This window comes from Gobius niger (genome assembly GCF_951799975.1).
Source record: "Gobius niger genome assembly, chromosome: 16".
Taxonomy (NCBI): Eukaryota; Metazoa; Chordata; class Actinopteri; order Gobiiformes; family Gobiidae; genus Gobius; species Gobius niger.
In genome coordinates, this window is record NC_136867.1 from 12819170 (window position 1) to 12847155 (window position 27986).

Consider the following 27986-nt stretch of genomic DNA (forward strand, 5'->3'; position numbering starts at 1 on the left):
AGGGGAGTCCTGGCCCCATAGGGGAATCTATTGTACATGTTTTTAGTGGTACCCGGAGGAAACCTACGCAGACACGGGGAGAACATGCAAACTTCACACAGAAAGGCCCCGTCCAGGTGGGAATCGAACCCGGGACCTTCTAAACTGTATTTTAGTGTAGGCTACCTATAACCATACATGAAATGGTGAAACAAACTACTTTTCATAAAAGTACATTTGTATCTATCTCTACTAAAATGCTTCCTAGAGGGCGGAGTGCCTTCATCACAATCATCTCTCTGTCAAAGTTGTGACACTCAGCAATAAAAGGCGTGGTTTTATTTGGACTCCACGTAGGCGACAGGCTTATGTGTAAAGCTGCGGGTACACAACAACAAGCATCCGGTGGTGAATGTTTTCAAAACTCAGAACATTTTATTGATAAGTTCACTATGTTTGCATTTTGATTTTCATTTAATAAAGTAATGATTGATTTCAAACAAAGCGAACCAAAGAGATGCAAAGAGATTGCAGTCAGGCCTTTCTGGTGTTTTGTGCTTTTACTTTGAAAGTAACTGTACAGGAAACAGACAGCCACCACTGTTCCACTTGATCCAGGAAGTAATGAAATGTCTGAGGCAAAGATCACACAAGAGTGGAAAACTTCATTTTTGCATTGACAGGTGTCGTGTTTACACCTATTACATATTTTATCCGGTAGTAGATTTACGCGTACGCTTCTGCAGGAAGACAAAGCCTTTCATCTTTGGTAAGGAGAATTTTCTGCCCATTCAGTAATCTTGTGTAGCCTTGCTTAAGGTTCCTCATTCTCTAGATCTAATTATTTTCATCAACTTAGATATGTATTTGTTATATTCATGATTTAATACATTTAATACATGTACATTTAATACATGTTTTAATTTAAACAGAAGCCTGATTTTGATATTGTTATAATAATTGCATATTGGCTCAAAATAGGACTTCATTCATCACCTGAAATAGCCTTCAAGTTGTCATACTCTTCTGAAAAGCTAAACGAGTTCCCATAAGGCGTGACAGGTTGGTATTGTATGAAGACGTCATTGTGAGGTGTGTGTGCATTGTGTATCAAATCAAGGGATTGTCTTTACTTTTTTTACTTTATTCTTCTACCTGCTGCTACTTGGGCTTACAAATACTTGGCAACTTAATAAAAATAATAATAATAATAATAAAGATCTACTGCATTTCCCCCCCAGTTATGGAAATGGAAAAGGTACTAGTCACTGGTGGAGGGGGCTACATCGGCAGTCACTGTGTGGTGGAACTGATCGAAGCTGGTTACAAGCCAGTAGTAGTGGATAACTTCAGTAATGCCGTACGAGGTAAGATACTTTTCATACCAGACAATGAAAGTACCATGACGTCAGAATTACAGCGACTATTCTCTTTGTGCTCTTATGTACACATGTGCATCCTGTTCTGGAAGAAGGAGACAGAGATCTACCTGAGAGCATACAAAGGATAGAAAAACTTTTCGACACCAGCATTGAATTTCATGAGCTCGACCTTCTTGACCGACCTGGTTTGGAGAAACTTTTTAAAAAGGTGTGCTATTTTTTGCATAGAGTATACAGTGGTTCTCACACTGTGGTGACTGTACCACAGGTGGGGTTTGGGCTTCTTCAAGTGGTCCTATGGCTCATCTGCAATTTTACTTTATTCATTTTAATTGAAGATAATTTGATTTGTGCTTTATTAATTTATCTAAGTTCAAGTGGTGAAGACACCGTTTACATCCAGATTATACATAATTTAATCCAGTTTAGGTCTATTTTAGTCCCTTTTTAGGCCCAGTATTGTCCTTTGATCTTGATCTAGGTCTGGTAGTACTTGAAAGGTGAAACATTTTACGAGGTGATACTGATTTCATATCCTTTAAATGTTTATATTTGTATTCTAAATGTTTTTGTGCAGCATTCCTTCAGTGCCGTGATGCACTTTGCTGGCCTGAAAGCGGTTGGTGAATCGGTGGAGCAGCCTCTGCGGTACTACAGGGTTAACCTCGACGCCTCGCTGAATCTCCTGGAGGTCAGTTCAAAGTATCCTGGTGCACTGCTTGTCGTTTCGCAATATAAAGCTTTTTTTTTGTTGCATTTTTTGCCTGTTGGGATGGTATAATATGACTTTTGTCTGCATGTTACAAGTTACTTCCATCCTATGCTGAAACTCTGTGTTATTTAACCCTTGCTTATGCACTCCTAACTGGCTGCTGATTGTAAACACATGTGTGGTGTGTGTGTGCACGTGTGCCAGGTGATGCAGGCTCACAACGTACACAATCTCATCTTCAGCAGTTCAGCCACAGTGTATGGAGATCCACAGTGTCTGCCAATAGATGAGAAGCACCCTGTGGGAGGCTGCACCAACCCCTACGGCAAGTCCAAGTTCTTTATTGAAGAGATGATCAAGGACCATTGTAAAGCTGAAAAGGTGAATGAAATTTTGTATGTCTAGTGTACAAAGGTTTACAAAAGATCTGGATCTCTCAATGTCGGCTGTGTCTGTAGGACTGGAATGCTGTGCTGCTGCGGTATTTCAACCCAATTGGAGCACATTCCTCTGGACTTATAGGAGAGGATCCTCAGGGCATCCCCAACAATCTTCTCCCATATGTTGCTCAGGTACCCCCCCTTAAACACACAGTTGTTATTAATGCTTATAATAATGTCATAATAATTCATTGTTATATTACCCTCATATTAGGTTGCTATTGGAAGAAGAAAGTGCCTTAGTGTATTTGGTAATGACTATGACACTGAGGATGGAACTGGTAGTTATGGCTTTACATCTCATAATTACTTCACAATTCTATAAATGACTTTTGTTCTCTTCTCTCTCTTCCATTAAGGGGTCCGTGATTACATCCATGTGGTGGATCTTGCAAAAGGACACATAGCAGCTCTAAAGAAGCTGAAAGACGCCTCTGGGTGCAAGGTACGCTTTTCTTTAACAAAGTCAAATGTCACTGTAATGTACGGAAACAACCTTTTTATAACCATGTTTCTGGATATAGGCTTATAATTTAGGTACAGGAACAGGTTACTCCGTGCTACAAATGGTCAAAGCTATGGAAAAGGTGTCAGGAAAAGAGGTACTGTCCTATTGTCTTGCCCCCTACTTTTGCTATTTGTAAACGTAATTTATACTTTGTTCAGATTGCATATAAAATTGCGCCACGCAGAAGTGGAGACATTGCTTCCTGCTATGCAGACCCTCATCTGGCTGAAAAGGAACTGGGCTGGAAAGCTCAGTTTGACCTGGAAAAAATGTGTAAGAATCAGCTAATATTAGGATGCATTTGTTTGCATTAAGTGCAGCACTCTGCTTCCGGTAACTCATGATCTATAGTGTACTTACGGTACATATGTTTTTTTAGGCGAAGATCTGTGGCGCTGGCAGTCCATGAACCCCAATGGATTTTCAAAATGCACAGCTTCCTGAAAGGACCAAGCAAGCCATTCCCTATTTTGAATAAAATCACATTAATTTCTTTCTCTTTTTTGTACCAGATGGTTTGGTCATGTAAAGTTTTCTTTTATATGCAATTATTAAATACAACTTAATAATGAATAACATACAATGATGCAAATAATAAAGCAATTTGTAAAAAAAAAAGAAAAGAAAAAGTATTTATTCATTTACCAAGACTAGAGCAACAATAGCTCTGGAAATGAGAGGGTCTGGGGGTACACCTGCAGAATTTAAAGGCTACAGTAAAAGAATGTTTCAACCTGAACTATACCCTTGATAAGGTTGTTTGTTTCAAGCACTCTATTGAAGCGAGTGGGGATTTAAATGCATACCCGAGCCCTCGGGTGCCCAGTTAATAAACACCCACGTCAGCACGGCTCTGCGAGCTCTGGCCGGGTTTCGGTCTTTAGGGCTGAACAGGAAGTGCCTGTGTGCGCGAGTGGACCCTGAACAAGAAAAGGAGGAAAGAAGAAATCTAACATAATGGATTTAGTGACAATGGCAGACATAGGGTCGAGTAGATTATACCGGGCACCGGGCGAACCTGCACACCAGTGAGTATCGATGTATTTGAGGCTTTTTATAGTGTGGGGCGTAAGCGGGTCTTGCCGACTGCCGTGCCTGGGAGAGAGGCAGGCGTTGGGCTTTGAGCAGCAAATCCTCCCCGCAGCTCGCCATACATCGGACCTCTGGAGATGAACGTGCGTAAGGATGAAAGTGGGTGTATATACACAAGACATTTCTTTCTCACACGTACATATGTTGGTGTGCAGGAGATTGTGGTGCTTTGAACCGCGATGTTGGTGTGTTTTTCTATTGTGTGGTGGCCGAAAGCCTGAAGTGGGCGTCGCTCCAGGACAGACGAGCACAGGGCTGCCCGCTTTTCTCGCAGGACTGCAGCGCACTCATGGCGTTGGTTGGTCGAGTCCTGAAGCTCGTTTCTTTGCTCTGACCAGATTGTTCTGCAGCAACGGGCTAAGGGAGCGGGCACTGGGTTAAGGGAGTAGGACAGGGCTTTGAAGACGGGCGTCGCAACACCGCGCGGTCGCGGGCGCCGCGGCGGTAAGAGCGCCTCGTGATCTAAAACGAGTCTGTGCATTTCCCAAATAACATGGCTAATATGAAAAGCAGAACAGTTATGAATGTGGTTGTAGTACAAACAGTGTTAAATTCCTTCTATTGTACTAAACCTCATATGAACCAATTAGGTGGACCCTGTACCATAGGCTGCGATTTGGTGGTTAGAAAAGAAACACGTTCGTCAGGGAAGGAAAAAAACGAGTAGAGTTTATCACCCGAAGCTCCAGTCCCTGCCGATGTCGGGTGTTACCCTTTGATTGATGTTACATGCAGCCAATCACAGAGCTGGGCTGGATATTATTGTAGCCTATAGCAAAAACAAAACTCTTTCGCTATCTTTGTATATAAAATGTGGCATTATATGCTTATCTTTGAAACTTTTTTTTTTTTTTTTTTTTAAATAATCAACTTGAAGGATGTCCATGATGTCCCATTATTGATATTGTCGGGTGTGTCCCGCAGGCAGCCTCTCAGGTGGTTCAACACTGCTGACATCACAGTGGCGCACCAAAGCAACGTGCTGAAGCAGCTGGACCAGCAGAGGCGCCAGGAGCTCTTCTGTGACTGCAGTGTGCTGGTGGAGGGCCAGCTCTTCAGAGCGCATCGAAATGTCCTGTTTGCCAGCAGTGGCTACTTCCGCATGCTACTCTCGCAGGGGTCCGAAGGGCTGTCCGACACAGTCAACGCTACTTTTGACGTCTTCAGTCCCGAGACTTTCACTGTCATTATTGATTTTATTTACTCAGGGCACCTGGACCTCACCAGCACCAATGCCATTGAAGTTATGTCTGCAGCAAGTTACCTGCAGATGAACAATGTCATCACGTATTGCAAGAACTTTATAAAATCTTCACTAGACATCAGTGTAAAAGAGGAGGAAAGCGAGCATTGCCTCAGTTTGTCGGAAACCTGTAGTTTTACCAGTGCCCCTGGAGAGGATGCCGCAGACACGCAGCAGCGTGGCCCCTCCGTCAGTCCTCCCCCTGCACTTTGGACACGGGATACCTCCAGAACCTCTTTTGGAGGCAAGGACTCAGACCAGGTCCTTTCAGCCATAAAGACTGAGATAAACAGCCCTGTAAATGATCTAGGTGCTGAGGACCCACAGGATCCTCTATATAGACTTCCGGGAGCAGACCGAAGGAGGAGTAAAGCCTCGAAAAGAAAAGCTGCCAACAGCAGTCGCCCCAACCAGCACAATGACTTGAATCTGCAAGGGGCCAGGACACAGAAAGCTGAAAAGGCAGACGAGCTATATGCCACACTGCCTCCTATAGTCGGAGTCATTGGACAATTTAACAAGGGTAAATGAATGCATACAGCCCGTCAGGGGGAAACTTGCAATAAGAATAATCTTAATTGAAATTCAGATATTGATCTAATTATTATTTTATTATTTTATTTCCAGACAACCCCATCATGCGATTTAAATGCCCCTTTTGCACTCATACAGTGAAAAGAAAGGCAGACCTCAAGCGGCATTTGCGTTGCCATACTGGGGAAAGGCCATACCCCTGTCAGGCATGCAATAAACGCTTTACCCGCTTGGAGCATCTCCGTAGCCATTTTGAGACCGTAAGTTTGTCACAACTAAAGAATAAGTCACTCATATAGTCTTTAAAATTACTGCGTATGTCCTATTCCACAGATTCACCAGGCCAGGAAGTTGGTGTGCAGGAAGTGCAAGTGTCCCGTGACTGAAGAAACGGGACATGTGGTGTGTGAGGGCACACGCCGCTACCGCATGTGCACTGCATGCATTCAGGAAGTGGGCTGTGACAATATCTCAATGGACCCTCTTGATGGGGCCTGTGATGAGCCAGCTCTGTTACTGGGTGTGGACGGGGAAGAGGAAGGAGACACTAAAGCCGCATGGATGGTAAATGACGATGATGACCTGGCCGACGACTCAGGTGCTGATCTTATCATCCAACAAGTGGATGACAGTGAGGAGGAGCTTGAGAAGAGTCTGGATGCAGCCAATGGGAAGAGTTGAGCTCCACTACCTCCACTGGAATAATTTATCATATTATTAATTTATGTAACAATATAAAAGCTATTATTTATTAAATTGTATAAAAATGTTTTTGTTTTTTTTTGGAGTTGAGATCCAATCTCACTGTCGGCTGCAACCAAGTCCACGAGGAGCTCCAATGAAATTCACAAAGGACTGTTTTTTGTGTATGGGTAAAAAGCCATTTAAAAGACTTTACACATAATGCTGTAACCACTCACATGAAAAAGCACGTTCTTTTTCCGAGGAATTGATAATAACTCAAGCTTTATTTTTTTCCTGAAGGTTCTTGTGTCTCTTGTTTTATTGTTATATTGATTTGTTTTGCTTTTACATTTGATTAAAAAAAACAATATCCAAAGCATGCACATCCAAATGTACAATACTGAATAAAAGTATTGAGAGCTACATTTGCATGAAAACACACTTGTTCAATTGATGCTGAAATATAAGTGTGATATTTGTATAATAGTAATAATGCCCAGATGAGAGCTAGAAACAATTTATTCCACCGTCCTTAAGACATTAACTGCTATGTAATTTTTATGATGATATGCACTATGACCTGTAATTTATTTCTTTTTTTTTTTTACTATTTGATTAAAGTATTTTGTATCTATATTATGGTGTATTTAAATAATGACTTCTTTATACTTTTTCTATTGCATACAATAAAAAATAAACAAGCACTGCGCCGACTCAGGTTCAGGTAACTTGTAAACGTTTTTTTTTAAGTTGTCAGACCAGTGTGTTTTTTATTTTTATTTTTTTTAATACCTGCTCAACTTCAATCCGCCATATCTGACCAGCACAAAAGAGAGAACCACATGGGCTGGGACAGAGCTAAAAATCATGCAAACACCGGCGCTGGTTTAAGGAGGCAATTGAAGTTCGTGAACGTGCACCCGGGACTTTAAACCAGGATCAAGGGGCCTTTTTGCTTTCACCTACCCGGGGGACGCTGTACTGAAGAAGTCGGACGGCAGGCGGCGCTGTTGTCCTAACTCCACCGACAGGAAAACCGCACCAAAACCGTCCCAGCAACATCATGAGACAAACTCTGAGGACGATTGCAGAAAGTGAGTAGTTCAAACTGACAGGTATGAAAGAAACACTCGTCGGATTAGAAAGAAAAGTTAACACATTTTTTTTTTTTTTTTGAGTAAATGACTTTTTTAGAATATGTTTTTAATAAAGTTCTATATTGTGTCACAAAACATCACTTTATAAATATATAGTTATGTATATTACGTTTAGCCAGTAGGTGTCGCTCCTGTGGTTCAGTACTCCTGTGTTTGCACAAGTGACGTCAGAAGGGGAGGCTGGTCCAATATGGCGGCGGTCATGAAGCTTGTCAACAGAAGTACTTTTAACTCATTTATGGGCCAACATTGTCTCGCAGTCACCACCGCTGCAAAGGCCAGCACGGTCAGTTTTATTGAGCTTTTACTCTCTGCGGCATGTTGTGATGTCGTGCTTCAAAAACCTACAAAAACCGCTGCAGAGCGTTTTTTTGCAGGTTCTTGCTAATGACATACACACAGGACACAGCTCCTTACATACACCGATGTCTGCAGACTGAAATAATCACAATTTTCTGTTTAAATCAGTATTTTATGCAATTGTTTAGGCTGGTTTGAAAGCTAGTCGTGGTCTTCCCGAAAGAGTGAAAATAGTGGAAGTGGGGCCAAGAGATGGACTTCAGAATGAGAAGGTAAATCAACAATAGTACACTACAATCAATACAATATAACTTGAAGTAGCCATTTTGAAATAGACTATCTATTTATTTATTTTACATTACTTCTTTTACATTACAGTTGGAATATATTCAACAAATGATCAAAAGGAAGTTATAGACAAGACAGGCTTTGGTTCCACTTTGTCCTTTGGCAGGTTCCTTTGTTAAATGCATAGTTGGTGATTATGTATTCAGATGTAGTTGAAGCTGATAGAGAATAGACTATTTCCTGTCGTGTATGATTGCTAGGTGTTTATAAGATACGTTTTTGTGGTGTGTGTTGCATAATCCTGTTTTGTTTTTTGTTTTTTTCCACGTAGACAATTGTGCCAACAGAAACCAAAATCCAGTTGATTGACATGTTGTCAGAGGCTGGACTCCCTGTGATTGAAGCTACTAGTTTTGTGTCTCCAAAATGGGTTCCACAGGTAACTCAATTTGTTGTGTAATTATGAAAGCTATTTGTAATATAACAAACCGCACAGAAATGTAGGCTTATGCCAAGCTTAACGAACCACTAACACAACAACGAGAATGAACTATCAAGTATAAAATGCAGAGATACTTATGTGTGCGCTTAGAGATCCCAGCATCTTCCCTTATGTCGTCAACATCTGTTACATTTAATGAAGCTGTGGATTACTTTATGAAGATATTTGGTGAAAATGATTGTAAGAGTAGTTTACCTGTTCATTTCTTGTGTGTGCAGATGGCAGACCAAATGGAGGTAATGAAGGGTATCTGCAGAAGACCCGGAGTCACGTATCCAGTTCTCACGCCAAACCTAAAGGGCTTCCAGGCTGCTGTGAGTGCTAGGGTTTTCACTTTTTTTTTTTTTTTTTTAAGTTCCTTTATTCAAGATTTAACAATTTTACATATTATTTTCAGAACAAATAAAGTGCATTTCATTCATATAATACAAAGGTACAATGCTGTTTACAATTTTAAAATGTCCCAGGGAAGTTGTTTCGTAATGTCCAGTGATTGTCTTCTTTTGAGTTCTGTGGAAATTTGTTTGCAAACTGTTGAACTGTCTATAAAAGTCTGTGTCGTGGTAATTTTTCGATCGTGTTTTCCGTATTTTTATTGCAGCTATAGGGTTTTTACCATGTGCAACAATCAATCCAGGGTACTAAGCGCGTCGGCTTTTATTGTTGTGTTTAACAGATGTTGGCTGGTGCTTCAGAGGTGGCCATATTTGGTGCTGCTTCTGAGCTTTTTAGTAAGAAGAACATAAATTGCTCTGTGGATGAAAGTTTACAGCGATTCGACGAGGTTATGAAGGCAGCGAAGGAGGCTGGTATACCAGTCAGAGGGTACGTTTCATGCTTTCTAATCAATGTTTACACACACATTTGATATAGAAGTAAGCTTACATTTTTTTTATCACTATAGTTACGTGTCATGTGTCCTTGGATGTCCATACGAAGGCAAGGTGGCACCTGAGAAAGTTGTTCATGTAGGTTCTCACTCTCTACGGCAGCCATTCCCAAAGTGGAGTCCAAATTGACTTTGACATTAATTTTAAGTGAGTTTCTATAACCAGTATTTAGTCTATATTTACTGTTACTCTTAAGCTGTTCTTCAAAGTTATTACATATCTTTTGAATAGTGTGAATTCTTATATTTGGGTGGGACCCCGACACACTGGACTTTGGGAATGGCTGCTTTATGCTAAATACCTGGATATATTTTTGTAAAATCAGAAACGACTTCGGTTTTGTCTCCTTTTTGCAGGTAGCAAAGCGTCTCTACGATATGGGTTGCTATGAAATCTCCCTCGGTGACACGATCGGAGTCGGGACACCAGGCGCTATGAGTCTAATGCTGGAAGCGGTGACTAAAGAAGTCCCAGTCAATGCCTTGGCTGTACACTGTCACGATACATATGGACAAGCTTTGGCTAACATTCTGGTGGCTTTACAGGTCCATATTTTATGAATGAGCGTCATGAAATGTGGAGGTGCAAGGCTCTGATCTTTATTCTTCGTGTTTTGAAGATGGGAATCCGCGTTGTCGATTCTTCAGTAGCTGGACTTGGCGGCTGTCCTTATGCCCAAGGTGCATCAGGAAACGTTGCGACAGAAGATGTTGTATATATGCTCCAGGGTCTTGGGATTCAGACAGTGAGTAATAGCCATTGTCATTTCTGGGAAACATGGGTGTACTCAGTATATTTGTTTCTTTGTTTCAGGGAGTGGACATGTCTAAACTGATGGAAGCCGGAGCTTTCATCTGCCGTACCCTGGACAGAAAGTCAAGCTCTAAAGTTGCTCAAGCCACCTGCAAGCTGTAGTTCACACTGGCAAGCACAGTGCTCTCTGATGATGGATTATACCAAACACCCCACGAACCTAGACATTCATTTTACTGTAATTACTGTAAAATACAAGTTAAATGGAAAGCTGTGCCTTGTAGAGTCAGTTGGATTTTCTACTCAAGTTATATTTTCTGTTAATATTTAGAAGTACTATTTTAAAATGTTAACCAGCTCTTGTCCGGTAATAACAGGTTAAAAAGCGGTTATTGCAGGCTTTTTGTAGTGATTGGTTACACTGGGGCATCTAAAAAATCAGTTCTTCTGAACCAGGGCACGGTGTAAGCGCTGATTTTTTTTTAAATCAATCATGTTTATCTTTGTGTTCAAATACATAAACGTAATATATTTTTCCTTATTTATTTCAATGTCTAACAAATAATTGATAATAAAATGATCAATCAAAGTATAACTGTGTCTGAAAGTACATCATACTAAATGTGTTTATCGTAAAGGTAAAGATTTTGAAAGCTGTTGGTGGATTTTGAGAATAACAGAATAAACAAAAGCGTTCTGCTTTGCCGCACCTTGAGGAAAACCTGACAGACAAGTCGAGCGACCAGACTGAGATTCTTAGGACACACACCTTCACACACCGCACGCACTTATTTCAATAAAGATGTGAAAGTCATTATGACTCACAACAAATTTCCATAGTGCAATGAAAATTGGAAGTTTGTTAATAGGCAAACCCTTTATGCTAATTAGCCTTTTGCCATAATTATTGACTTGAATGCCAAAGACCAAATAGAAAAATCAATAACTTTATTATATTTACAGTTTTAAGAATAACAAACAATGACATGTTTCTGGCCACATTTTTGTGGAATATGACTGAAATCCCCTCATTCCTTTGGCTCTGATAGTCCACCTGGTTGCCAAGAATCCAGCAGCAGCATTTCCTCCTCATTCAGATCAGCATAAGGCTTCCACAAGACAAGGAAGTGTTCAAACCAGAGTATGCATAACATAAAAGAAACACAAAAATCAGTGGATTGAACCACTACCAAGCCAGTTGTTCAAGTAATACTTAAGTACATTGATGCACACTTACATTTGATTTTAGTTTCCTGGAATAAAAATAGTACAAAATGAAGTTGTCTGTTCTAGACGATGCAGGGACACACATGTTGGCAGTGACAGGGAGGCTGAATACTTCTACCAGGTGTGTCTTGTGTTTGTGTAGGTGTTGTCTTTTCTTCCTCTTTTATGGTAATTTCAGAGGAAAAACAAATACAGGAAATTATTTATTTATTTATATATATTAATGATAAAACTGTAGGTCCTGTCTACGTTGCTAAGGAGTCCATAGCTGTGTGTCAGCTTTAGCATGTGCAGTAGTTTCTCCTGAGATGTCGCTCTTTTATTCTGAGATGACCATCTTGTTTTTTCCAGTCCAAGTTCAGTTAATTCTCCCATTATTTAGAAGAGGAGAGGTTAGGGGCAGAGGCATGTATTTTGTCCTCTAGCTTGAGTCTGTGTGCTGGGGCCACAGATTTAAATGAGGGGGGTTTGTCCTTAAAGTCTTTCAGGTCTTGATTTGACACTGGAAGGGTGCTGTGGTTAAAGAAATTGTCCTCATTGAAGTCTTGCTCAGGCACTGCCATGTGACGATGACGTCGTTTCACCTTGTTTGCACATCTGGCGACTCTTTTGGAAATGAGATAAATAATCTCACAGATGTTGAGAATGATGCAAAGGGCAGATGCCCCTACCATGAAGTAGGTGAAGACTTTCTTTTCTGTCGGATGGCCAATGTAGCAGTCCACCAGGTTTGGACATGGGGACACCTCACATTTGACAAGCCGAGGCAGGTAGAAGCTGTCGTACACTTTGTGGAGAATGTAGAGGAAGGCCACCTCGATGCCAGTCTTCACAAAGAGGCTGATCAGGTAAGTCCACCACAGGCCTCCATGTTTTTTGCCTGTGTTCTTGTAGAGCTTCTTGGCGTCTTCCCCATGCTTGGCATGGTACTTGCGCTCGCGGTCATCACGGTAGGCCACATGCATGACCACCATGAAGGACGGGCAGGTGACAAAGATAAGCTGCAGGGCCCACAGGCGGATGTGGGAGATGGGGAAGAAGTGGTCATAGCAGACATTGGCACAGCCGGGCTGTTTGGTGTTACAGTCAAAGTCCTTCTGCTCATCGCCCCACACTCTTTCTGCAGCCACCACATACACCATCACCCTGAAAACGAACACCACCGACAGCCACACTCGGCCAAACGCTGTGGAGTACTTGTTCACCCCACTCAGCAGGGCTTGGAAGGTCTTCCAGTCCATGTTCTTGGCTCAATTAATTCTTTCTTGCTTAATGTTGAATCTGTAATGGACAGAAACGTGGCATGGTTACTGTAGGTTCATAGGTTTTAAATAAAATATTCTAGGGGTAAAACTATTGTTGTTATTCCCACAGTACAGTTTTTCACTGTGCGTCATTTACAGAGGAATCATTCCTGTGTAAATGACTGAACAACAAAAACACTCTTAGAACATGGGCCTTAACAGAAACCCATGTAAGCCTTTCTTGTGTGTATTGGTCTTCGCGTCACATAAAACACATAGTCCTAAGGTAAAAACTAACACACACAAAAACGCACACGGTACAGTATGATTAGCAAGTATTGTCATATTTCTCCTTTGTTTCTGGCCCTTTTGATCACCCACTTATCGATACCAATAACCCCCGCATTGTGAAACGTTTAACAAAACAACATTTGAACACAGTTATTGCTGCTGAGCCATACATTAGATCGTGGGTCGGTCACCCGCCCGTCAGTGCCTTTCCGAGAGTTGTGTTACTTACCAAGTGAAGTCTAATCCATCATAATCGACCGAACGCCAACATAGTAGTTTCTACGCGCCTTTTGTAACACTTTTCTTGTGTTTTGGATAAATGTGCGCACCTACACGGCGACTTTCGACAGGTAGACAGCACAGCTTGAAGAAATGCGCCTGTGGGTGTGGTTTAAGACTGGAAACTAAAATTTTGTCTGATGTTGCGCCCTGTCTCTCTCTCTCTCTCTCTCTCTCCTCGATGGACGTCCCTCCCTCTCCCACTTTTTTTTACAGTCTATGGTTTTTACTTTTCTCTCACACACTTCTGCTGTGTGGAAAACTCAGTGTTTTGTAAATCACTTCTAGTTTGGGGAAACATCTGTTTGTCAGTTATTCATAGTAGACTTTCTTGTTTACTACAAAGGCTGGGTGTATTGCATTTCCTTTTCAGCTTTTCAATCTTACACTCAACTCAAATAACACAGAAACCTCCCTTTAGACACAGGATAACAATTACAAGCGCCTAACAAAGTCTTTTCTGTAAAGAGACCAAAGTTAATGCATGTTTACTCACTGCCTTTACTTTCCAGTTATCTGTTTGGATAGGAAATGCCAATGCTGTGCCCAAGCATGCCAGTGGTTGCAGGCTGCTGCATGTATTCAGTAACTTGAGTTCTTTTGTTCAGACATATGAGAATAAAATCCCAGTGTACACTGAGCGTCTATGGCTTATCTCATGTCAACTCATGCCCATAATGCCATTGTCTAACTGTGCCTGTAACAGAGTAAGGAACAGGAACAGGCCAAAAATGAAGCTTTTCTAGAAAGATCACTCCTGAGTGGTTGTATAATAAGACACAATGGCCAAATCATGACTTTTATATTACAGCATATGTCACCTGTTTGGAATCCCAGAAGTGAGTTCAAAGTGACTTACATTGGAAGGATATCATTTTTAATAATTCTGCTAAATATAATCCTTATTGTTATTACCTTAATTTTCATGTATACACACACACAAGCATACATCAGTATCACTCTATTTTATTCTGGGCAGATACTATGCAGATTACATTTTCCCTGGATGTTCTTGCTTTTCTGGGACGTTTGGGGCACATAATACAGTCATTGACATGTATGAGATAGCAGAAACTGTTGCCTGTTGAGGAGGATGTGCCTTTGTGAAGAACTGGTCCAGGCTGTTGGTCGAGGCACACCTGGAAGAATGTGCGCATGAGTCAAGGGCCAGCCAGCTGCAAGTCACAACAAGAAGCATCCACTCAAGTTGATAAACACATCACTTCTCATTGTGCCTAATGTTGGAGGAAGGCCGCATTCTGCCTCAAAGAATATTCAATCACGGCATTTAAGACCCCCAGATAGAAGCTTCCCAAATGAGGGTAATCATCAAGTGTTTACAGAACCACCCAGTTGGAAGGAAACTGTCACATACCAACAAACAAGCTCATATAAAACAGTAGGTCCAATTTACACAAGTCTGCCAAGTCAAAACCATAAAGCTAAGAGTGATGTTCTAAATAAAGAAGTAAGAACAGTGGGGTAGTTGGTTTGATGAAGCACAGACCCTGTTGTTAATACTTTACTGGTCTACTGAATGCCAGTAATGTACCAGTATCATTTAATGTGAGTGTGAGTCATCTGTAGGGCAGGGCAAACGCTATTCTAAAACCACAACTCCAGTCTTAGAAAACCTTTGTGAACAACTTATGTCAACTCCTGGGATTGTATGTTTTTCCCTCTTTTTTGTTTAACACTTAAAGGGACTATAAAGAGTTTAAAAATGTTAAAATTAAGTATTTTCCTCCCCCTACATGTTCCAGCCATGTCCTAGTGTGTAGAATGAGCTCAGACCTGTTCGCCACAACTGCCTCTAAAATCCTGTACGGTCACTCAAAAATGTGTCACTTCGGCCCGAATTGCCGTCATGCACGAGCTTAATATAGAAGGTGCAGTTACACATATGGCCTGAGGTGGCAGTAGTGAGTATAAAATGGCGAACTTGCTTCCAGCCCCTTTAATCACCCGTATCACACACTAGAGTGGACTGAAGAATTCCTGCTCTGGGTGGGTCCATACGTCAATGCAGATGAATCAAATGAAGAGAAAAGAATGACTCCTCCTTTTGCCCCGCTCCTAAAGTACCAATCAAGCAAAACAGTCCAGGCCGCAGCTCCTAGCAACTGAACAACCGCTGGCTGTTGTGGGCGGGAGGAGTTTATGAAACACATGGAAAAAATGAAAAGTCACATGTAGTTGTGAAATCCACACGTTCGCCAAAGGATACCTCTATCTATTTAAAGACTGAAATGCAAACAACAAATCTTTAAAAAATGAAAATCTTTCTTTATTTGAACAAAAATTCTTACAACCATACATCCAGGCAGCCTTTCTGCTGCAACAAATATGTCAGCAACTGTGCTTACAAAAGTACTTGGCAACCTCATCATTCTGCCATTCCTAACCATTTAAACAGTCGTAGATTGTAAGTCGCATAGCAGCTCAACCTCTGGTTTAAATTATGTAAATTACAATACTGTATATACAAGAGCAACTTTTCACTGTGCGCATTAGAACAAAGAGCCACACTGCAGCATGAAGCGTCTGCAAGAAGGACTCTGAAAAGAGGGAAAATCTTACACAGAAACCCACATGTTTGTACAAAGTCTGAGTCAGTGAAGGATCTGCATTCAGACTGTGATGTGTTTCCAAACCACTAATAGACAGAATTTCTATTTTATTAGACATATTGTGAAAGGCACAATACACTTTTGCTGTTCAGTTTTTTCCAGTTCATTGTCTCAGCGCAGGAAGGAACTTCCTCCTTCAGAGTTTGGAACAGACAACTGCCTGCGTAGTCTCTCAGAAAGTTCTTGCAAGAGGAGGCTATTATGCCTTTAAAAGATTGTCATTGGAAATGGCCATGTTGTATGAAGGAGCTGGAGTATCGGGAGTAGCAGATTTGCTCATTTTTAAATGATTGTTGTCCATCAGAGTACTTCCACTGGACATTGTGTCTGTCAAGGCACGGCGAGAGCGATGCTGTGCAGAGAAGCATTCTCTGCAGCGCTTGCCCACAAGATAGACGATTTCAAATATTGAGAGCACGATGCATATCAGGCTGGTGACCACCATAAAGATTGTGAAGATTCGCTTTTCTGTGGGACGAGCAATGAAGCAGTCCACTACGTTTGGACAGGGCCTTTGTTGGCATTTGATGAGGGAGGGGAAGTCGTAGCCCTCATAGATGTGGTAGAGGAGGTACACAAAGGTGGCATCCACAAGTATTTTGAAGACCAGAGTGAGGACATAAGTCCACCACAGGCCTCCACGCTTCTTTCCAGTGTTCTGGTAAAGCTTGCGGCAGTTCTCTCCATATTTGGCCTTGTGTTTCTTCTCCCGGTCATCCCTGTAGGCAACATGCATGACCACCAGCAGTGACGGACAGGTGACAAAGATGAGCTGCAGAGCCCACAGACGCACGTGAGAAACAGGGAAGAAGTGGTCGTAGCAAACGTTGTGACAGCCAGGCTGAGCCGTGTTGCATTTAAAATCCTTCTGCTCATCTCCCCATACCTTCTCTGCTGCCACCACAAACACCATGACCCTGAAGAGGAAGACGATGGACAGCCACACACGGCCAAAGGCTGTGGAGTATTTGTTGACCCCACTGAGGAGGCTCTGGAGGAATGACCAGTTCATGATGGGGTTTGTTCAAGGCTGTCTGCTCTCCAGCCGCGGGACACAGAGATCTTACAGCAGCACTCACACAGGCAGACGTCTGGTATCTGCGAGAACAACACATGTCATACAATGAACAGGAAAAAGCAGTTCAACAAAGAATGATAAGAACGGGTGGTTTCATTTATGAATGTCTATTAGCAAGGGTTAAAAAACACAAATAAAACTGATGAAAATATTGTAATAATAATGATAATAATAATAATAGCCTAATAATAATAACAACATATAATAACGCTGAAGAATAGTACCATGATGATTGAAAAGATAGTTTACATTCAACAATCAATGTTTTGTAAAGCCCATTATCACAAGAGGAGTTTCCGAACGAGCAGCTACTTTGTCCCGGCGCCTACTTTGAAGCTTGTAGCCTACTCTCCGTGCGTAATTACGCACAACCAAAAAGTAAGATTAAAATTAAAATCCCCGTAATAAAGTCCAACTGAATATACAGCGAGAGTTTAGTAAAACTTACTGTTTTTTGTCGTGGATCGGCGGTTCCGTGTCGAAGCGGAGAACGCGCCGGATAAAGCTCACTGATGAAAATCTTCGACTTTCTCAACTGAACGGGAGTGAAGGGGGTGGAGTTGTTTGTCTGCCATGGTCGACGCAAACCTAACCTGCTCAGGTGTGGCAAACAGCGCCACTTCACAAAAACGTTTTGCCTAATTAGGGATAAGTTATTTATCCTTTTATCTCCCGTTTGTTTACCTGCATCACGCGCGGAACTTGAGACTCGAATAGGAAAGAGCACACACAGCACTCAGACTCACTTTTGCTGTTCAGAAGTGTTTTTGTGTGTTTTGTGCGGGCGTGTTGTACTCAATTACATTTAGACTACTTAAGTATTTGAGACTTTTTTTTAACTGTGCTTTTTGGAGTAGGCTAGTTATTACTCTTCTACTTGAGTCATATTATAGGGAAGTATCTATACATAGCTCGTTCTCCTGTGCGTCACTCTTTAAGAGGCAAAAGCTTTATATTGATATAAAAACATAATAAAAGTGTTTCACCTTTTAATTATTGTTATTATACATTTCTATGGTATTCTCTTTATAAATGTCAGAATGTTTAATGTATTTTGTGTTTCACTGAAATCAGACTTGTAGCAGCGTTTTTTTTGTTTGTTTTTTTAATATTTGAGTAATATTATAATGAGTAATACAATATAATGGTAATTACTTGAGTCATTAACCACTTTTCACTTCTGAGTACATTTTTAGCTACTCTACTCACCTCTGGTGTTCGCATAATTATATTGTGGTTCTACTCAATCTGTGCCATAGTAGTAATTAGGCTGTTGATGTACGAGTATTAAAATGTCCTGTTTTGATTTCCACAGTGGTTAGGCATAAAATAAGTTATAGCTAACTGACCTTTATAAATTTGAATGTGTGTTTTTTGTTAAAATATGAACCTGATGCAATTTTAGACATTTCATTGTTAGTACTGATGTTTTCTTTACACGACTGATATAGTTCTGTTACTAATTATGTTCAATTTAAAAAAAAAATGAAAAGAGCTTAAATGCACAATAACACAGGGAATGGTCGTGTTCACTTTCAGCTCTGTAATAGAGCAACTTGAAGTGTCAAACAGAATATAAGAACACATTCGCTCATACAATTCATATAAAAATGTTTTATTCAAATATCTACATGGCAGACAAAGCGGACACAAAAGGAGCACAATTATTATGTCACGCATACTCTCCACAGTCGGAGATGATCACCTTCTGTTTTGGCTTGCCATCTTTTGCTCCTTGTGCCTGTGGACAAAATTTAAAAGGGCAGTTTAAAGAAAAGTGGAAATAATAGAAGCAGTAAATTAATGTACATGTTGTTGGTTGAGTTGTGTGTGATTCCTGTAGAGTTTGGAAGTGCACGCCAGTTTCCCTAATCATGTTACTATAACATGTTGTGCAGTGTGTAATAACCTATATTTGGCCAAATTTAAGACAGAAAGAGGAATAATAAAAAGCAACAAACAAACACCCAGGTGGTTCAGCCTGGAAAACCAAAGTTTTAATATACTTAGATGATTGAATGTATGTTTTAAAATTACTTTAATTAGCCATGAAACAATTAAAAAACAGACTTTGCTTTTGTGGAATAAATAAACCTCATTCGTCTCTTAATATCCTCCAACAGTGCGGCCCAAAACACTAAACAGAGGGTGAAATCCACTCACCTCCATTGCTCGAACTACATCCATTCCCTCGACCAGATCACCAAAAACCACATGTTTTCCGTCCAGCCAGTCTGTTTTATCAGTTGTGATGAAGAACTGAGACCCATTTGTGTTAGGCCCGGAGTTGGCCATGGAGAGCTGCCCTGAAAGCAAAAGAGACCGTAAATTTATGTGGCATTTGTGGAGCTTATTAGCTCAACAGAACATGTCTCACCTGGAGCAGTGTGTTTAAGGATAAAGTTTTCATCCTCAAACTTTTTCCCATAGATGGATTTGCCACCAGTGCCATTGTGGTTGGTGAAGTCCCCTCCTTGACACATGAACTGAGGGATGATGCGGTGGAAACTGCTGCCTTTGAAGCCAAAGCCCTTTTCATGTGTGCACAGACATCGGAAGTTTTCTGCAAAATATAAAGTTAACATAAAATATCTATGACTAAATAATATAAGTCTAATTACAAGCAGACTTACCTGCTGTCATGGGAACAATGTCAGCTCGAAGAAGAAACCGTAACCTTCCAGCTGGCTTGTTGCCAATCTTGATATCCATATAAACCTGTGGATTCACTCTACCCTTCTTTGCAGGGGGCTCATCCTGCAAAGGATTCATATGAACAATATGGAAACAGAGAAATGAAGTAATACTGTTATAAGAAAATCTTAAATCATCCCAACCTCTTGTCCGACTGTAGTAGCCGACTCCCCAGCTGTTGCTGCTTCAGCTTCAGCCTCTTCTATCGTTTTCCCTGAGAACTTCTTCAACCAATCATCATCTGACCACACTGTAGCAAAGAGGAAACCACATGAGGATACCTTCATGAAATTATAGCAGTAAAAACTAGTGTGTTAAACTACTGCACCTGGACGGGATGAGCCTTCTTTGATTCGCATAGGTCGAGCTATGTTGACCCTTATAGTGCGACCAAAGAGCTCAGACTCATTCTGATGAAAACACACACAGTACAAATAGTCATGCTGCATAATAGTAAATAAAGAATAAAACAACTGCAACTATTATGTGCATACCATGTTATCAATAGCTGCTGCTGCATCCTGAACAAAAACAAATAGTAGTACTTTTAATAAGAAACATAAGGAAATAATATGAAGAAGTACTGAACTTTTTGTACCGGAGTAAACTGAGAAATTCAACATACCTCTGCCAGTTCAAACTCAATAAATGCAAAACCTCTGTGTTTTTCTGAAAAGTAATAATGGAACAGTTAATGCAAAATAGGCATAATAAGATTTAAGTAAAACTCACCGGATTCATAATCTAACGGGACTTGAATGTCTACAATGTCTCCGAAAGGAATAAAAGCTGCATGTAACACCTTCTCGTCCACTTCTTCAGCCAGGCCACCTGGCAAAAAGGCGCACAGTATATTATAATAGTATTTTAGTTTTTACACTTTGAATTGCATGCAGTACGTTGAGTTCAGTCATGAATGCTGGGGTTCATTCAAAAATACGTAGCACTTTCTAACACGGTTCAGGCAATAAATGCGAAGTGAAGCTAAACACAGTCACATCAAAGTCCAGGTTCGGGACAAAAACAACTTATTACAACAGTAATAAACACACAATTTAGGCAACTTACCAACATACAACACTCGTTTGTTCGTGGCCATGTTGGATTGTTTGACCTCTCAACTCTGACGTCAGCAAATTCCCATTGGTTAAAAAAAAAAGCTTCAACTCTTGCCCCGCCCACTTTATCTCTGCGCCACCTGCTGGACATGTGCGGTAACCTTTCCTCCAGATGCACTTCAGTTTCACTTTAGTGTGAGCAAATAACTGTAAATTTAATATATATATATATATATACCTATGCATCTATATATAATCCGCATAAAGGCAAATCAAACCCTTTTTCCACATCATCCTTTTATTCTCAATAGGTTTACAGCATGTCAAAAACATGATGATGTTAAAATACATTTGCAAACAAATTTCTGTCCTTTTTAATATTAATGCAAGTGTACGTTACGAGATACAAACCAAAATCTGTATATTATTCAAGTTTTAATAATGATTAATTAATTGAGCATATTTTTATAAAGATTTTTTTCTATCATTTAGCCTTCAAGAGGAGGCAGCAGGAGCCGTAGTAGCGATGCTACCAACTTTCTGAGTGGCATCTTTCTTGGCCTGGTGTGCCTGAAGGACAGCTACAGCTTCCTCCACCTATGGAAACAGGCATAATAATAATAATCAAATATGCAAATCCCACATTCAGGTATATATTCGATGCTGTTAAAAGGACAAATTAAAGTACCTTGGAACGCAGAGATTCATGAGACTCTAGCATATGGAGCAGTTCAGAGTTGTCAATCTCCAGCAACATGCCAGTGATTTTTCCTGCCAGGTTGGCATGCATGGCCTGAATCAGCGGAAACAGGCGCTCACCTGTTAGACAGAGAAAGTAATACATTAAACTATGGTCAAACAATGAAAGCAAATAGTCCACTGTTTCAGGAAATTGGCTTTTACCGAGCATCTGCTTTTGCTCCTGTGGCGGTGCAGCTGCGAGCATAGATGCTGTGAGAGGCTCCTGGCCCTGGACGTGCACAGCAGGCTGTGACTAGAGCACATTAATGTGTTATGGCGGATGTACGACAAACTTTATAATGTGTATTGTTATATTGGTCATACCTGCTGTAATGCAACAGGCTGAACAACCTGTGGGTTAGGATTCCGAACGCCAGTGGCATATTTGTACGGAGGAATAGCTCTCGGACCAGAAACCCCCACTGAAGGGCGGGGAGCCATTGTCTGACCAGAGGCTAAACAGCAAGAAAAATAAAATATCAAAGCATTACACAAAATCACATAATGAATAGTAAATTGTAAAAGTAAAATGTGTTTGTGAGCAGACTGACCCCGAGCACCCTGTGCGCTGTTGGGACTCATGTGTCTGAGATTAGCTCGTGGTCCTGGCTGACGCAGCGAGTTGGGGATGCCCTGGAAACCACCTGAGGGTTAGAAAATGGCATTGAATCATAAGCAAAGAAATAAAGTGTTAATTAATCGGAATAGTGAAAAATAGCCTCCCAGTGTTTACCTTGACCTCTGCCACCCTGCTGCTGCCACCGAGGATTAGGTCGCATTTGAGCCAGCTGATTGGGCGCGTAGTATGTGGTTCTATTCTGGGCCTGTCAATGAAGTAAGAGCATTGTGTCATATATTTACTCTAAACTGGCAAAACAATAGTGAAATCAGTTATTTCACCTGTGGCACAGCGGGCATAAAGTAGCCACTGGTCGGCTGGAACTGGTTAATGATGGCATTAGCAGGCATGGCCCTCATTCCAGCAATACGCTGCATATACTGATTAGTGAGATGGGCTTTTCGTTCTTCTTTACGTTGGGCTAAAGCTACGTACAGTGGTTTGGAGCCAACAATACGTCCATTCATTTCTGTCACAGCTTTAGTGGCCTCCTCTGGGGAGGAGAAGCAGACAAAGCCAAAGCCTTTCGAGCGACCTTCCTCAAGCATAACCTGCAAACAGAAACATTCGGTGTATAGGCTCCACTGTGTGTGATTGATTAAAGTTGATGTTTTGTACCTTGGCACTTGTAATGGATCCAAAAGGAGAAAACTCCTTCCGTAACTTTTCATCATCGATTGTGTCATCCAAGTTTTTAATGTACAAGTTAACCCCCTAAAACAAATACTTATAGTAATGACACACTTAATTTCATAGCTAAAAAAAAAATGCTCATGGCACACAATGCTTCAGACCTGATAACGACTGATTCGCTCTTGTTTCAGCATCTCAAACTTCCTCTTCAGCTCTGCCTGCCTCTCCATCTTTTTCTGAGCTCGACCCACAAACACAGTTTTGCCGTTGAGATCGGTGCCATTCATGTCTTCAACAGCCTTGGACAGACAAAGGTATCAACTAAATAATAATAATAATAATAATAATGCATCGTTTTTTGCTGGACACTCAAAGACGCTTTACATTGCATTATTCATTCACTCCATACCCGGTGGTGGTAAGCTACTATTGTAGCCACAGCAGCCCTGGGGTAGACTGACGGAAGCGAGGCAACCAGTCTGCGCCATCGGCCCCTCCGACCACCACCAACCACTCACTCACACACTACATTCGCTAGGCTTCCTGGTGTTACTAAACGGTCTCCCATCCAAGTACCGACCAGGCCCTTCCCTGCTTAGCTTCCAAGGTCTGACAGGATTGGGCATCGCAAAGGCCATAGAGGCAATGTACCTTGTTTGCATCCTCATGTTTCTCATAACTGACAAAGCCAAAGCCTCTGGATTTGCCTGATGAATCGGTCATAACTTTGACACTGAGTGTTTTACCTGAAAGAGGTTACACGGTTAATATTAATAATTACCACATCACATTTGAATGAAAATGCGTATCAGTTTACCATATTTATCAAACATCTCTTTCAGTCTGTCATCATCCATGTCGTCCCCAAAGTTTTTTATGTAGACATTGGTAAACTCTTTGGCTTTGGCTCCAAGTTCAGCCTCTCGCTCTTTGCGTGATTTGAAACGTCCCACGAACCTGAATACAGGCGAGGCAGGCAGAATACATTCAGAATACAGTCCAGATTGCATTTACTTCTGAAGTGACTAAAACAACAGTTTCCAGACTTCCAGGTACAAATGATGCAGGCAACTACTATGGACATACGTACGTCGGAGACCTCTGACAAAAACTACAAAATTAACTTGCGAAAACCAGAAGCAGGCAGATATGTTGGCATGCTTGACACAAAACACCAAGACAACCATCAAGCATCTTGGTCCCAAACTTGATCTATACGCAGGTGGATGGAGGAGTCTCACAGTACAAAGGGAAAGCTGAGGAGGACCAAAGGATCTTATATACCTGGCTACGTGGACCTCGTTCCCTCGGCCATCCCGTTATGTTTCCTGCATTCGATCCGTCACTAAAACAAACAAGCTTGGTCACGCACGCACACACGCAGGCACTTGAAGATGAGTGGCCAGAAAGTGGACGAATGGTGCAACAGAAAGAGCAAACTGGAAGGCCAGTGTAAGTAAGTAGTCATTAGGACCATGGTCAGGGGTGAGCACATTAGTTAGCTAATTCACACATACACACACACCCAACAGATAAAACTTCATAGAAGAGCAAACATTATTTTCAACACCAAGCATAAAACAATGACAACAGTTATATATACACACACCGCTATAGGAATAAATGACTTGAATCTGTAAAATCTATGAATAGGAAAATCATATTTATCTAATGATCATTGACATCCAAGAATTCCTAAGCAGACACTCACACCTTGCGATCATTCAGAAGCATGCCATTCATCTTCTCAATAGCGCGATCTGCTGCATCCTGCGTCTCAAAGTGAACAAACGCGTAACCCTTGGAGCCGTTCTCATCACACACCACCTAAAGCACATTAAAGATTGTTAATGGTATGGCAGTAGAAATAAATACTATCAACAGGGAGCATCCTCAGTTTGCTAACTTAATGTTAATAAATCATTAAAAAGAGTGATGTGAAAACTAGATAGCCTTTATTGATCTCACAATGGAGACATTTACTTGTTACATTCAGCTCTTAGAAACATTCAGGGTGTGCAAATAGGCAGAAAATGTGAAAAATAAACAAAGTACAATTGAATAGTAAAATAGTGGTATCCTATGTACAATGACTACCAAGGACTTAGTGAGTGCAAGCTGAATGATAAAATATACCATTTCGTGCCCTGATTTTACATTTGAAATGATGTGAAATACTGTATAAGGGCCACAAATCTGATACAGTATATAACTGAGAGACTGCCACGTAACATGAGTAGATAACGCACAAATTACTGTAACTCCACTTGGGCTACAACTTGTTTTGCACAGGAACAAATGCTTGGTAAATGACCCCCTAAGTCGGGGTAGGCAAGTTTGCCTGCTGGAGGAGCATCATTGTCTACAAATGCCAGTATAGTACATCATATATGGCCTACATGGGTGTTCTGCACATAAAAATTAAAGGAATTAACACTTTAACAGGCATTTGATCTCTGATTTGTGTAACTTGAGGGCTAGAGATTCTACGATGGAGGGACAGTTTTGGCCGCTGGACCTGACGTTGCCTACCCCTGCCCTAAATGTTTATTGGTAAAATAGTCAGCAGTACCTTGCAGGAGAGGATGTTCCCAAAGGCAGAGAAGGTATCATACAGGGCTTTGTTGTCAATGGACTTGTCAAGGTTTTTGATGAACACGTTCCCCACTCCAGACTTCCTGAGGGAAGGATCTCTTTGGGACCACATGATTCTGATTGGCTTCCCTTTGACCACATCAAAGTTCATGGTGTCCAGAGCTCTCTCAGCTGTAAGTGATAGGGGAGGAATGGCAGAGGTCAAGGAAATGGTGCAATTCTGGGTATGTTTACAGAAATATTCAAAACATAATGCATTTGTGATTTGTCAACTGTATCAGTCTTTGTTAAATATATAAAACTACAGTGCACTAGGGTCTGAGAGGGACATGTAACAGACTGCATTAGACCATGTGGGAGACACACTCTGTGGGAGCAGCTGGGACAAAAGTGGGCAGCTGCAGTGGCTCATGGTGCAGCTGGGCCTTGACCCGCCTAGCTGACCAGCAGTAGCCTGTTAGTGTTATCTGTTTCACTTCACATACATGTGATATGATTACTGCTCCACAATTTCAAAACCATAATAACATATGTTAAAATCAAGCACTTAGTTGATATAGGTAGGATAAATATAAACAGCCTATATGCCTTTATAATGGGGTCCTCTAATGTGGCAAACACCCTTTTGTTCAGTCAGACACACAGCCGGGCTTTCCAGCTAAAAGTGTCTGGTAAACAAAACAGAGCTGCCTTGCGTCTGCTGGCATCAGCAGTTTGCCCTGCAATTGTACTTTACAACCCATTTGCTCACAGAAGATTGGTGATTACAGCCTAAACACGTGGCTTTGTTTAGAACAGCATATTGACTAATGTTGTAACTCATGCCACATTGTATAGCAGATAGTAGTAAAAACTGCTGCAACTGGACAAATACCAGTTCTACATATTGTGTGCAGGCAAATTGTGAGACAGTCAGGAAGATGTTCTAAAATTAGAGAGGGGTCCTGAGAGGAATGTGCAGCATGAAGTGAGTAAAGTATTCTCTACCATTGAAGGGGAATAGACCTACAACAAGAATGCTCAAATGAGTAACTCCAGACCTTGTGGGTATTTACGCAATGATAGTGACAGGCATCCCATCTAACCATGCTACATAGGCTGCATTTACACTGTGTAGTACTGTCGAAATATACCCTGGGTCGATCTTAATACGACAACATACTGTGTCACATGTATACAACACCAACCAAATCTTGCCAGTTGGCTTGTCACATAGAGCTTGTGATTGTCCCTCATTTCCCCACAACCACTGGGGTTGAATTTTGTCTTGACAGGTGTTGGGCATAGACAGGTGTTGGGCAAAGACAAGAGACAAAAAAGTCTCTCTCACACACAATGTAAACAGTCACACCTGCTGCAACTGCTCAAATGTTTAGGTTGCACTGTAAAGATATTGAGAACACAGCTCCAGACTAGTGAAGCACATTCACTGACAGATGTAAAGGGAGAGTTAATGGATTATTTGCCAATCCTTTATCAATAATGACTTTTAAGTTGTGCAGTGTAAAAGTTGTCTGAATTTTCTTTGACAAAGCCAGCAGCTATAACTACTGGCCATTTTTAGCAGAAAAATTGGGTCACCTTAGGTCAAGGGAGCTAAGAGAGGCAGTAAGTAGTAATGGAGCAGAAATGGTGAAGGATTCGAATTATAGTCACATTTCAGAGGCATAATGTCTATGTAAGAAGTGGGTCTTGGCATGTCTATACAGTCTATGGTCTAGCCAAATAATAAAAAAAATCCCTTTAAAGAGCAGAAAGTATACATGTTGCAGGTGATAAAAGTGTCTGACGTGCTCCCAATATACAGAGGCTGCTTACCGTCGGCAGGCTGGGAGAAGTTGACATAGGCATATCCCAGAGATCTGCGGGTGATCATGTCTCTGCAGACCCGAATGGAGAGCACGGGTCCGGCCGGGCTGAATTTCTCATACAGCATCGCCTCGGTTATGTCGGGGTGCAAGTCGCCAACGTAAAGAGAAGCCATTGGATAACTTCCCTGAGCTGTGTTCATATCTCAGGAAGGACTAAATTAAATAATCTTTTTTGTCTCAGAGGCACAGAAAGAAACCAAATACAGGCCGTGTGGGTCCGAACTGCGCGTCTCCTCTCGCCGTATGGGACACTCGATCACAGCAGCCCCGAGAACCGTTCCCAGCTCGAAAAAAGCCCAAGCGCAAAAATAACAATCCAAAAAACGATTTCTTGAATGTGTTCTTCGTCTGAGGAAGGAAACTTCGGCGTAGGATTCCGTGTGTTTGTTTATTTATGTATTTTTTTTATATATAAATTTGTATTTTGCAATTTTTAGAATAGTTTTTTTTTATTTTGTTTTTAAGAATTGCGTTTCTTGTTTTTGTATGAAGATTTTTAAGATTTTATATTTTTTATAATATTTTTTCTTTAAGTTTTTCCAAGAACTGTGAGTTAGACACT

General features: G+C 41.1%; 7 protein-coding genes across 12 annotated transcripts; 3 read left to right on the forward strand and 4 right to left on the reverse strand.

The window, feature by feature from the left end:
* Positions 1-573: 573 nt before the first annotated feature.
* gale (UDP-galactose-4-epimerase) lies at positions 574-3538 on the forward strand. Of its 3 annotated transcripts, none has more exons than XM_079573802.1 (11): positions 574-662; positions 1221-1346; positions 1451-1569; positions 1939-2052; positions 2278-2454; positions 2532-2645; positions 2728-2794; positions 2873-2958; positions 3038-3115; positions 3180-3294; positions 3401-3538. In XM_079573802.1, the coding sequence occupies exons 2-11, from the start codon at positions 1223-1225 to the stop codon at positions 3463-3465; spliced, it is 1059 nt and encodes a 352-aa protein (XP_079429928.1). In that variant the 5' UTR covers positions 574-662; positions 1221-1222; the 3' UTR covers positions 3466-3538. The 3 variants fall into 3 exon arrangements, with proteins under 3 accessions (XP_079429928.1, XP_079429930.1, XP_079429929.1); XM_079573804.1 differs by having other exon boundaries at positions 1454-1569; XM_079573803.1 differs by having other exon boundaries at positions 617-748.
* Positions 3539-3661: 123 nt separating this feature from the next.
* Positions 3662-7165, forward strand: zbtb8a (zinc finger and BTB domain containing 8A). 2 transcript variants are annotated; one of them, XM_079573844.1, is made up of 4 exons: positions 3662-4212; positions 5038-5879; positions 5984-6150; positions 6224-7165. In XM_079573844.1, exons 2-4 carry the CDS (start codon positions 5216-5218, stop codon positions 6569-6571), a joined length of 1179 nt encoding a protein of 392 aa, XP_079429970.1. In that variant the 5' UTR covers positions 3662-4212; positions 5038-5215; the 3' UTR covers positions 6572-7165. The 2 variants fall into 2 exon arrangements, with proteins under 2 accessions (XP_079429970.1, XP_079429969.1); XM_079573843.1 differs by having other exon boundaries at positions 3662-4049.
* A 718-nt stretch (positions 7166-7883) lies between these two features.
* Positions 7884-11043, forward strand: hmgcl (3-hydroxy-3-methylglutaryl-CoA lyase). Its single transcript, XM_079573943.1, has 9 exons — positions 7884-8017; positions 8220-8303; positions 8651-8758; positions 9040-9135; positions 9498-9646; positions 9726-9789; positions 10068-10256; positions 10331-10456; positions 10525-11043. The coding sequence occupies exons 1-9, from the start codon at positions 7922-7924 to the stop codon at positions 10624-10626; spliced, it is 1014 nt and encodes a 337-aa protein (XP_079430069.1). The 5' UTR covers positions 7884-7921; the 3' UTR covers positions 10627-11043.
* A 410-nt stretch (positions 11044-11453) lies between these two features.
* On the reverse strand, positions 11454-17143 carry gjb3 (gap junction protein beta 3). 2 transcript variants are annotated; one of them, XM_079573002.1, is made up of 2 exons: positions 17022-17143; positions 11454-12972 (listed from the first exon to the last, which is right to left on the reverse strand). In XM_079573002.1, exon 2 carries the CDS (start codon positions 12930-12932, stop codon positions 12066-12068), a length of 867 nt encoding a protein of 288 aa, XP_079429128.1. In that variant the 5' UTR covers positions 12933-12972; positions 17022-17143; the 3' UTR covers positions 11454-12065. The 2 variants fall into 2 exon arrangements, with proteins under 2 accessions (XP_079429128.1, XP_079429127.1); XM_079573001.1 differs by lacking the exon at positions 17022-17143 and adding an exon at positions 13456-13607.
* gjb10 (gap junction protein beta 10) lies at positions 15837-17734 on the reverse strand. Its single transcript, XM_079573003.1, has 3 exons — positions 17662-17734; positions 17211-17233; positions 15837-17172 (listed from the first exon to the last, which is right to left on the reverse strand). The coding sequence occupies exon 3, from the start codon at positions 17145-17147 to the stop codon at positions 16335-16337; it is 813 nt and encodes a 270-aa protein (XP_079429129.1). The 5' UTR covers positions 17148-17172; positions 17211-17233; positions 17662-17734; the 3' UTR covers positions 15837-16334.
* Positions 17735-18811: 1077 nt separating this feature from the next.
* ppie (peptidylprolyl isomerase E (cyclophilin E)) lies at positions 18812-21023 on the reverse strand. The gene is made up of 10 exons (XM_079574055.1): positions 20976-21023; positions 20640-20738; positions 20533-20576; positions 20402-20428; positions 20236-20317; positions 20051-20157; positions 19847-19970; positions 19591-19776; positions 19377-19519; positions 18812-18954 (listed from the first exon to the last, which is right to left on the reverse strand). The coding sequence occupies exons 1-10, from the start codon at positions 21004-21006 to the stop codon at positions 18886-18888; spliced, it is 912 nt and encodes a 303-aa protein (XP_079430181.1). The 5' UTR covers positions 21007-21023; the 3' UTR covers positions 18812-18885.
* Positions 21024-21427: 404 nt separating this feature from the next.
* On the reverse strand, positions 21428-27986 carry pabpc4 (poly(A) binding protein, cytoplasmic 4 (inducible form)). 2 transcript variants are annotated; one of them, XM_079573253.1, is made up of 14 exons: positions 27372-27986; positions 25531-25724; positions 24670-24785; positions 23776-23915; positions 23610-23704; positions 23120-23257; positions 22944-23039; positions 22607-22876; positions 22440-22530; positions 22258-22350; positions 22031-22161; positions 21869-21959; positions 21654-21784; positions 21428-21562 (listed from the first exon to the last, which is right to left on the reverse strand). In XM_079573253.1, the coding sequence occupies exons 1-14, from the start codon at positions 27562-27564 to the stop codon at positions 21461-21463; spliced, it is 1881 nt and encodes a 626-aa protein (XP_079429379.1). In that variant the 5' UTR covers positions 27565-27986; the 3' UTR covers positions 21428-21460. The 2 variants fall into 2 exon arrangements, with proteins under 2 accessions (XP_079429379.1, XP_079429378.1); XM_079573252.1 differs by having other exon boundaries at positions 22031-22350.

Coding starts and splice junctions, on each gene's coding strand:
- gale (XM_079573802.1), top strand. CDS start 1,223: ATGGAAATGGAAAAGGTACTAGTCACTGGTGGAGGGGGCTACATCGGC. Junction 1,347..1,450: donor CTTCAGTAATGCCGTACGAG/GTAAGATACTTT, acceptor CTGTTCTGGAAG/AAGGAGACAGAGATCTACCT. Junction 2,646..2,727: donor TTCTCCCATATGTTGCTCAG/GTACCCCCCCTT, acceptor CCCTCATATTAG/GTTGCTATTGGAAGAAGAAA.
- gjb10 (XM_079573003.1), bottom strand. CDS start 17,147: ATGAACTGGTCATTCCTCCAGAGCCTCCTCAGTGGGGTCAACAAATAC.
- zbtb8a (XM_079573843.1), top strand. CDS start 3,979: ATGGATTTAGTGACAATGGCAGACATAGGGTCGAGTAGATTATACCGG. Junction 5,880..5,983: donor CATTGGACAATTTAACAAGG/GTAAATGAATGC, acceptor TTTTATTTCCAG/ACAACCCCATCATGCGATTT. Junction 6,151..6,223: donor TCCGTAGCCATTTTGAGACC/GTAAGTTTGTCA, acceptor CCTATTCCACAG/ATTCACCAGGCCAGGAAGTT.
- pabpc4 (XM_079573252.1), bottom strand. CDS start 27,564: ATGAACACAGCTCAGGGAAGTTATCCAATGGCTTCTCTTTACGTTGGC. Junction 23,258..23,609: donor AACATGAGGATGCAAACAAG/GTACATTGCCTC, acceptor TGTCTGTCCAAG/GCTGTTGAAGACATGAATGG. Junction 22,877..22,943: donor GATCCATTACAAGTGCCAAG/GTACAAAACATC, acceptor TTCTGTTTGCAG/GTTATGCTTGAGGAAGGTCG.
- gjb3 (XM_079573002.1), bottom strand. CDS start 12,932: ATGGACTGGAAGACCTTCCAAGCCCTGCTGAGTGGGGTGAACAAGTAC.
- hmgcl (XM_079573943.1), top strand. CDS start 7,922: ATGGCGGCGGTCATGAAGCTTGTCAACAGAAGTACTTTTAACTCATTT. Junction 8,304..8,650: donor ATGGACTTCAGAATGAGAAG/GTAAATCAACAA, acceptor TTTTCCACGTAG/ACAATTGTGCCAACAGAAAC. Junction 8,759..9,039: donor CTCCAAAATGGGTTCCACAG/GTAACTCAATTT, acceptor TTGTGTGTGCAG/ATGGCAGACCAAATGGAGGT.
- ppie (XM_079574055.1), bottom strand. CDS start 21,006: ATGGCCACGAACAAACGAGTGTTGTATGTTG. Junction 20,739..20,975: donor CAAACGAGTGTTGTATGTTG/GTAAGTTGCCTA, acceptor CCTTTTTGCCAG/GTGGCCTGGCTGAAGAAGTG. Junction 20,429..20,532: donor TTGAGTTTGAACTGGCAGAG/GTATGTTGAATT, acceptor GTTTTTGTTCAG/GATGCAGCAGCAGCTATTGA.